This window comes from Erigeron canadensis, chromosome 5, assembly GCF_010389155.1.
Source record: "Erigeron canadensis isolate Cc75 chromosome 5, C_canadensis_v1, whole genome shotgun sequence".
Classification (NCBI taxonomy): Eukaryota; Viridiplantae; Streptophyta; class Magnoliopsida; order Asterales; family Asteraceae; genus Erigeron; species Erigeron canadensis.
Window position 1 is genome coordinate 30,902,373 of NC_057765.1, and position 9,052 is coordinate 30,911,424.

Sequence of the window (9,052 nt, forward strand, 5' to 3'; positions counted from 1 at the left end):
AAGGCAAAAGTCCCATATGGGCATGTAAATGTGGTCTTGTGTTGGTCATCGGGATGAATAGCAATCTGATTATAACCTGAATAACCATATAGAAAACAATAAAACTTCTGACCTGCAAGTTTTTCGATGATTTGATCAATGAACGACAATGGAAAATGATCTTTTGAAGTAGCGGTGTTCAATTTCTGATAATCAATGCACACCCTCCACCCGGTAATGAGTCGGGTTGCAATTTGCTCATCACTATTTCTTTTTACTACTTAAATTCCAGCTTTCTTAAGTACCGTTTGAACACCATATGTAAAGGGTGGTGTATTTTGTAATGCTTCTTAAAATATACTCCACTAATACCATATGTAAAGGGTGGTGTATTTTAACGGAAGTTTTTAATTCTTTTAAAAAAATATCAAGTAAAAGATAAACATGTCCTCAGATTTTCTTTGACTGAAAAGTGAAAACCTATATTACCAATCCATTTATTTTTAACACATCCCCAACCCAATTCCTCGTTTCCTCTCTCCCAACGCAATATCTTCTCAATCTTTGTGACGCGGATAAGGGAAACATTCAGAAGAGATTGTTGATGCGGCGTGAGGAACGGCCTAACAAGGTAACTTGACAAAAGTGTAGGTGAAATTTGGGCCCGAAAGCAACAGCACTATGGTTGTTGCCCCAAATTCAATGATATGTTTTATTATTACTCTAATCTTAATTTAATAACCATGTCTGATATTTACTCCAAGATGAATGATCTTCAAATTGCTCAAAAATTCGCAGACATTATGACATCCTTATATATATATATATATATATTTAGGGGATTGTATGGCTGTTTTTGAAGAGGGTAGTTTCTACTCTTTGTGAAATGTGAACTTTAAAGCTCTTTTTATGGTATCCCTCGGAAGCCTGTCTTCTTTTGGGTACAGGAGTTTTTGCAGGATTAGCTTCTTGTGTTGGTTGTGTCACTTGTATTGGCTGATCTCTTCAGTGATTTCTTCTTCACGACGTTCTTTCCGAAAGTAAGTAATAGATATCATCAATATTTTACTTTTCGATATCTGGTTAAATTTTTAGTTAATTAGCTACATGTTATTAGTTTCACTTCTAGAATCTTCATCAATTTACTATGCAAATAATCTTTCAGATTGAGTCTTACCACCCCTTGAACTTCGACAGGCTTTAACACTTTTACCATCTCTTCCCGAGTTACCATCCCTAGAATTCGTGACTTGCCGCACCCTACAATCACAACATTTTAGCCTGTAGCTTAAAATGACAAGACTCTCTGAAAGTCCCGACCTCTACCCTTTTTAAACAAGGCTGATTGCTTTCAAACTGAGGGGAACATCACATCTTCAAGTTCCATTGCATTTTTCTTCATCAAGAATAACTTTTGCATCTCAATATCTTTATTTATTCTAGCATTGTAATCATCACCTCTTCTCTTGAAACTACAGTTCACGAATTCTAACTATTACATATTCCATCATCAACCGCAACACATGACCCGTCCTCATTTTGAAAAGCTCTAGACCAGCTCTTTGGCTTCCTTTCCATCCAGCTGTTTTATAGCTTCCGTTCTGAAAACTAGCCTCTAAATTGCTGAATGCAGCTTGGCAAAACAACCTTCTATATTGGACTCCCTGTGAACCTTTTCTAAAGAAAGCATAAATGCACTTAGCACATGATCTGTGCTCTGCATACGGTGCAATTTCTTTACATGCATCAACCAGTCCTTATGGAATGTATAAAGCTCCCTGATAACTAGTAGTGAAAGTTGAATTCAAAGCAATAATTGGTTAAAAACAACACCTTGTTGTCTGCACATACAATAACCCATGATATCGGATATATCTAATCATTACCACCCCTCCCAATAGCTGATATAAGTTCTCCTGTAACTGGATCTCTAAGAAAGCATCCATTCAAACCCACGATTTCCTACAACCTGACCTGCTTTCCAACCCTCCCTGACTGCTTTATAGCCGTGACCAACGAGGACGTTGGCTTTTCAAAGAGTGGGGTAATGTTACAGTGTCACATCGGCCAAGTACGAGATTGGTTGGTGGTGTATAAGCCTAGGTGTCCCCTCCTCCTTTAAGCTAGCTTTTTGGGTATGAGTTCTACACCTAAGCCTATTATGAGATGGGTTCATATCAAAATTAGACTTCAATAATTTATATTCTGAATAACTGCTATGGTTAATAAAATCTTATATACTGGTAAAATATATGGTAGCATATACATCTTTGTAAACTTCATAATTTGAATAGATGTTCTAAATTTTCCTCCTCAAACACAACATATTAAAAAGATCATAATCGAAAGTATCTTCAATGAACTAACATTTTAAGTGAAACTTCAAGCAAACTTGTAATGACTAACTTTATATCCCTGATGTAAATGTTTTACCACTATTTATTGTAATCTTAAAATTAACATAAAAACAAAAATGGTATATAATAGAAATTGGAAACACAAAACCTAAAACAATTCCATGATACAATGTAAAATGATATTATAAGCTTACTTACAAATGGATATTAAACTACATATAGATATTGTAATAAAGCTATTCAAATTTATATATTTATTAAGACTGTAATAAAGTTGGTCAAGTTATATAAAGTATTAAAGGCTTTCTGATATGGTATAACTAACTATAGGTGGGTATAGAGACAAAGGGATGGTTACTAAAAGATAGTACTATAATAGGTCGTCTTCTTTCAAAACTAACTCACCCCATTAGTTTAACTTGCAAGGTTATGTCTTTATTCTAATATAAATATGAAACAAAACTTTGAAAACCAACAATTTTAAGTCTTGAGTATATGTAGTATAACATATTAACATAGCATGAATCACACTATGCTGCCCTGTTATTTGTGGATGGTAGCCCACTTGGGCACTTAGCCCACTTCCAGCTGAAATAATATAATGATATTTGGAAGGACATTTTCTATATAAAAAATGTCTTAAATGGAGTAATACATTCAATGGTTTATTAGACAATACATAGTTGAAACGATTTTTAAGAAGAATTATTGTTACTAGGAATTAAAGTAGAAATAAGTCATATATCAAGAATGAATTTTGGCTAGCCGTAATTAACATATTGCAAAACTGGTTTAACATGGTCTACATAGTCACCACTCTGAGACGATCCACTATAGTTTCACGGAAACTGAAAAGCATCGTTGACAAGGTAAACCACCAATAGAGATAGTGGATAGAGAGGGAAAACAACGAGCAATGTCCAGTTTGGGAACTTGGTTTTGAAACTCCCAAGAAGCCCCATTATGATGCAAACGATGATCACAACTAGAAGCTCAGCCGAGAAATGCCATGTTAGGCCACGGAAGTATATGACCGTGACAATAACAATAAATCCCACGATGTTATTCATGAAAACTTTGTGGTATATCTGCATATTAAGCAAGTTGAGTATGTGAACTGTGCAAAAATGGAAAATTTCACCCAGATATTGATTAAAATTCAGGTTAATATGTACTATATTTCTAACAAGACACATGGATAAAATAAAAGAAAAGGTCGGAAATAGTTTAAACTGGGTTAAAAGACACTAAAAGTGTACCTTCATTGCATACGCCTTCTAAATTGATTTGTTAAAAAAGCTGGATCATTATTAAAATCATATAGTTTGTGTAATCCTATTTATAATACAATGTTAACCTGAAATGTAAGAGAATTTAGACTATACTAGTTTCAAGTTTCGACCTGTTACCTAACGAGACTGACCCGCCCATATTTTAATCTCTAGTAAAAATGAGACCATAATTGAGGGAGGGAATAACCTCAGAGAAAATCACAGATATTGTTTGATGTCTCTTCTGTCTTGCAGCTCTAATGGCTGCAAACACTGTTCTAATGTTTGTAGCCCAAGGAACTAAGATGAACCATAAATAAAAAGGCCCTATCCTTAGAGATTCTGATAATTCTCTAACACTCTCCACCAACGGCTCAGCCAAGCCACATAGCATACCGATTCCGACAAGCAACCATATGACTGCCTGAATCCTTTCGTTTTTCTTCGCAGTTTCTTCATTTTTCTTTGCTTTTTCTTCATTTTTCTTCGCCTTTGCTTCAGCCGAACGGTGAGTTTCCTGCATGAAATATACAATTTCTTGAACCATTTATTATGGTATATTGAATCACTGTTTTCTATCATGATGTATCTTACTTGGTTACTGCTCTTTGATGGATTTTTCGAGTTATGTAACTTGAGCAATTTTGAAATTCCGGTTCTGAATTCAAGTTTATCAATATTTCCATTTCTATCTGTGTCTAAATGTCTCATCATGATCTCTGCTATCCCATCATCCACCAGTAACTTCTTATCGTTGACTTTCATGATGAAGTTTTTCAGTTCATCTGTCGTAATAGATCCATTCTTGTCGGTATCCATATTTTGGAAGAAACTAAAAAAGGTAACACGAAAGTTAGACCTGATGGATAAAAAGGAAAATGATAAACATAACCCCTAGCTAGGCTATGAAGTTTTTTAGTTTACTTGACTTAATATATATTCATTCTAATATGAGGATGATTATTGTAAAACAATATATTACAGAATGTGACTGTGATATGTGGCAGTTTTATATAAAACTTTAGGTGGGTGTGTAAAAAATTTTCTACAAAAAGTGATGCACACAAATGCACATCCGCCTACAAAATCCATGTGTTGTCATCTTCCTTTTCTATCTATTTTTGGATAAAACTATATTATCTCAGTTAACTCATTTAGATATATATGTATAATAAAGACATTAATAATTATTAGTAAAAAGTAAACAAAGTGAAAACATGGACTAGCTAAATAGTATTACTCGGATTATAATTATAATACTAAATAATAACTTAATTTTGGAGAAAACCATTTGGGACTTTGTATGCAACTATGCATTAACAAAACAAAAGACTTTAGACTGCCTTTAAAACTTTCCTGCTCCAACTAACTTTTTCATTTGACCCTCGTATGCATTAAAAAAAGACTTTGGCGGCTTTCCCACTTTCACTACCTTGATTTCACCCATGTGAAATCAAATATAACCAAAATTTAACCGGTAAAAGCAAACAGGTTTAAAGTGCTACATCTAATATTTACATATGCAGCCTTGCCTGACCTATATATATCTTGTGCTATGTCTTGTTCTCCGTTTTGTGCTCCCTCTAGTACTCCATCTTGTGTTACATCTCGTTTAACTCGTTTTAACATGCGAGATATTTGTTCTTTAAAATAGTTCTTATTTTCATGCAACAGTTTCAAAACCTGAAAAACAAAACAAAACAAAACAGAAGTGTATAAATCACATATAGCTCAATAGCAAAAACTACTTCTAACTGAAGTCATCAAGAGATCAACAAAGAAATACGTAATAGTTTATGATGTGACCCTAACCTGATTGTATTCCATCTGTGATTTATCAGAAGACGGCGGATTATCCATCAATTGTCTCGTGTCTTCTATCCAGACTTTAAAGTCATCATAGAATTTCTTCTTAGTAAATTTTTCATTAGATTCCTCAGGATTGCCTATCAGCTTTTTCTCCATTTCTCTTTCCATAATCATGAAATTTTTATCCCTGTCCAGTATAAGTGCTTCTACTTCATAAAACGGTATATTCATTTCAATTTTTTGTTCAACTTCTGCATACTCCCGTCTTCTATTCTGTATTATTCGTGGATGATAATACTACAAAAGAATGATGTCCAAAAATTTAGGTGAATCAAGATTACGTAATGCATCTATTTACTAAGGAATGAGACACTTTTGGCAACTTTTTTGTAAATGAAATAAATGTGCTACCTGATAGCGGAAGTAAAAAAATACGCATAAAACTGCAACAACAAGAGACACAAGGAGGACAATTTTGTATTCTGGACTGGAATACGATAAACCAAATACACTCGGCAATAGGACGACTATAAAGGGTATGAGTGAATAGAACAAAACTTTGGCATGATATTTGGTTTCCATATCTGTAAGAACGCCAGAACCTGTAGAAGCATATGGATATATATCAACTAATGTGTATAAAGATAAGGAGTTGCAGGATTTTCAGACACTCGTACATGCATTTTACACATATTCAGTATCATAGTTAACACACACTTTTGTCATAGGTCTTTTGGAAGCAGTCTCTCTACCTTCAAGTAGAGGTATAACTGTCTACATCTCACCTCCACCACACCCTGCCAATGACAAGATTGGATATTGTTGTTTTAGTCAAGAGAGAATGCAAACCTGTTAATAGTTGTATCACTTTACTTCTTACATAAGACACTGTCGCATTTACTTTAGACTCTATCACTTCATTGTTTTCATTAGCCTTGGGTTCCACATATAATTCCTTCCGGCTACAGGTGAAGCATGCTCCCCACAAAAAAGAGAGAAGCAATATTGACGATCCAGCTAGCATTCCAGCACCCGTTACAACATAATCTTGAGCTTTTTCTTCGCTAGTCGATAGGCCCGTTACTGAAATCAAATACCATAAAGAGTTGAATGGCATCACTCTGTAATAATATAAAAAGGGGTAATATCATATATAGCGATATACTTTTAAATAATGTTCATTAGTGATTTTAACTTTTTGTTATTATCTGATTAATTGTATTAGGTAGCTATAGCTATAAAGCATAATTAACTTCTATCCAGCTACAACAAACCACGTGTCAAAGGTTGCTTTTGCCATCTACAATTAGTGGTTAAAGATAATCATTATTTTGATAGAGTTCCACTTATGTGTCACGAGAGCAAGTACCCGTGCGTTGCGGCGGTAAGATGATGAGGGTGATAGGTCATAGAGTGTGATAGCCAAATGCCTTAGCCGTACGGGCTCCGCACTCGGATTTAAAAATTCGTCGAAAATATATCGAATGACATCTCTAATGAAAGAGCATGAAATTTTAAGAACACCCATATAATTTTTATAATTTATCAATGTACGGTTTTTGAAATAAAAGATTTTGAATGAATTGGGGGAATAAATGATTTATGGAGGAGAGAGAAAACAAATGATTGATTGAGATTTGAGGAGAGAGAAAAGGTGTGTTACGTAAATATGGAATTGAAATATAAACATTTTGGGAAAATAAATGTTGAAACTTAAAATATAAACAGGGGAGATCTGCTTTATAATATAGTATAGAAGATATAGATATAGATGTAATGTGCTTTGTAACATCAATGAGAATGCTCAGCCAACTGTTAAGTCACCTAAAGTGTTACGAACATATTTTTGGCTCTTGTGAAGTAGCAGCACAGGTTTGGGAGTACATTTCACTATGGCGAGGGTTATCCTCTTTCTTTCTATTAGCTAGAGACCTGTCAATTTTAGCACAACAGTTGAGACTTGAGAGAGGACCGGGATGGAAACAAGTGGTCCATCTGTTCATAATCACTTCGATTTGGTGTTTATGTAGGAACATAAATGACGGTGTTTCCAAGTCAAAATGAGCCCAGTGGGTTCAATTATAGATAAAATCCCGATCCTTTGCTTTTACATGGATCAAGAGTCGGTAGAGGTATAATGCTTTGTCGTAGGTAAATTGGTGCGAGTTTAAATTTGATTCATTTTAGCTAGTGTTGATGAATTATCATGCTGTTTATTTTGGATAATTGGTATTTGTAGTCCCAATGTTTTTTTGGTACATGTTAATGGCAATTGTTATTTGCTGTTAAAAAAAAAAAAGTCAAATCAGCTGCTCATGACATGAGCACTAGTAGTTGACTGGCTTGAAAGTCAACAAATATGCATCAAAGACAAAAATAAACCTGCTTTAGTTGGGTTTTTAGAGAACAAAGTTATTACATCGTGACATAAAGAAACGTAAATTGTTATTTTGTCTCCGAGTGGATAATCCATGAAAGTTTATGACATAAAAATGACTGTACTGTACAGAAACTCTTTTGATCCATTTGAATAATGTAGAAACTAGAAGATTATTGATAAACATGAAAAAGAGAAAACTTACCAAGAAGAATTAAAGAATCTGGAAGGGCATCAAGAAGCTGAGAAAAATATGAAACCCAAGGGTTTTTGCCAAAAACACGAAAAATTCGCCCATCCCCGCCGGCGAAGGATTCAGCATGATATAATAGGAACTCATATATCATAAGGAGGCAGATATGACCTAGAAGATTGCTTGAACATGGTAAAAAACCATACATATGACTACACTGCTCCTCGTATGAATCCACGCCTTTGAGACGTAGAAATGATTCTTCAGCAACGCCATCAATAACACCACCTGACACCAGCATGGAATCATCGTAATACAAATGACGACTGGCTACGTTACCAGATAATAGCAAGAGAATGAAAGCAAAGTTGGATGCAAAACTTGCAACAAGTTTAGTCATTTTGAGAATGGAAACTGGGATGAGTGAATTGTCTCTGGGGAGGATATTGCAATATATAGATCCATATATGGAAATTCATGTAGACAGGTGACCGAGCAAAGTAAACGTCTACTAATTATTGTTAGGGCCTATTCACACCCAACAATAAGATTAGTCATAAGAGTTTTTAAATTCTAATATATTATGTTAAAGTCATCCTTCACGTTAATTACTTCAAATTTCATTAGTATTAAATTGCAAGATAAAGGCCCACTATCTCGTCATGCATCTAGATTATTGAACCAAAGAGAGACAACACATATATATGATTGGGACATCATACGTCAAACGTCATACGTCATACCTCATGACCTCTTGTAGAGCAAATTCATTGTCTAACTAATAATAGTATACGGTACAAAAATTTACAACATTTCTAACAACACCTTCATCACTTTTTTCATCAGTCAACTAGATCACCCTAAGAAGCGGTTTGCTGCTGAAATAGGTGGGAGTTCGAATCTTCGTTCTCCAATCAAGGTTTCTGAGGTCTAACCGCTAGTCAGTGTTGCAAGATTGCTAGACTGGAAGGAAAAATCCCTTCACGGGACTAAGGGGGGTCGGGACATTTACCTTCTTTTTTTTTTACCTCATTTCCTTCTAGGGCTTTATCGTATTATCATTATT

At 34.6% G+C, this 9,052-nt stretch overlaps 1 protein-coding gene and 1 long non-coding RNA gene across 2 annotated transcripts; one reads left to right on the top strand and one right to left on the bottom strand.

The window, feature by feature from the left end:
* The first annotated feature begins 468 nt into the window (after nt 1–468).
* LOC122599033 lies at nt 469–1,642 on the top strand. Its single transcript, XR_006323847.1, has 3 exons — nt 469–610; nt 906–1,019; nt 1,177–1,642. It is a non-coding gene; the product is annotated as an uncharacterized LOC122599033 (long non-coding RNA).
* Nucleotides 1,643–2,955: 1,313 nt separating this feature from the next.
* On the bottom strand, nt 2,956–8,386 carry LOC122601560 (sodium/calcium exchanger NCL2-like). Its single transcript, XM_043774313.1, has 8 exons — nt 7,999–8,386; nt 6,266–6,499; nt 5,828–6,018; nt 5,420–5,713; nt 5,145–5,290; nt 4,202–4,439; nt 3,816–4,124; nt 2,956–3,424 (listed from the first exon to the last, which is right to left on the bottom strand). Exons 1-8 carry the CDS (start codon nt 8,384–8,386, stop codon nt 3,176–3,178), a joined length of 2,049 nt encoding a protein of 682 aa, XP_043630248.1. The 3' UTR covers nt 2,956–3,175.
* Nucleotides 8,387–9,052: the final 666 nt, after the last annotated feature.

What these genes read in the sequence shown, in the direction of transcription:
- LOC122601560 (XM_043774313.1), bottom strand. Translation starts at nt 8,386, where the DNA reads ATGACTAAACTTGTTGCAAGTTTTGCATCCAACTTTGCTTTCATTCTC. An exon ending in ATAGCACAAGATATATATAG is followed by an intron (nt 4,440 to 5,144) that starts GTCAGGCAAGGC and finishes TACCTTTTTTAG; the next exon opens with TTTCTTCCAAAATATGGATA. An exon ending in CATCAAAGAGCAGTAACCAA is followed by an intron (nt 4,125 to 4,201) that starts GTAAGATACATC and finishes TATTTCATGCAG; the next exon opens with GAAACTCACCGTTCGGCTGA.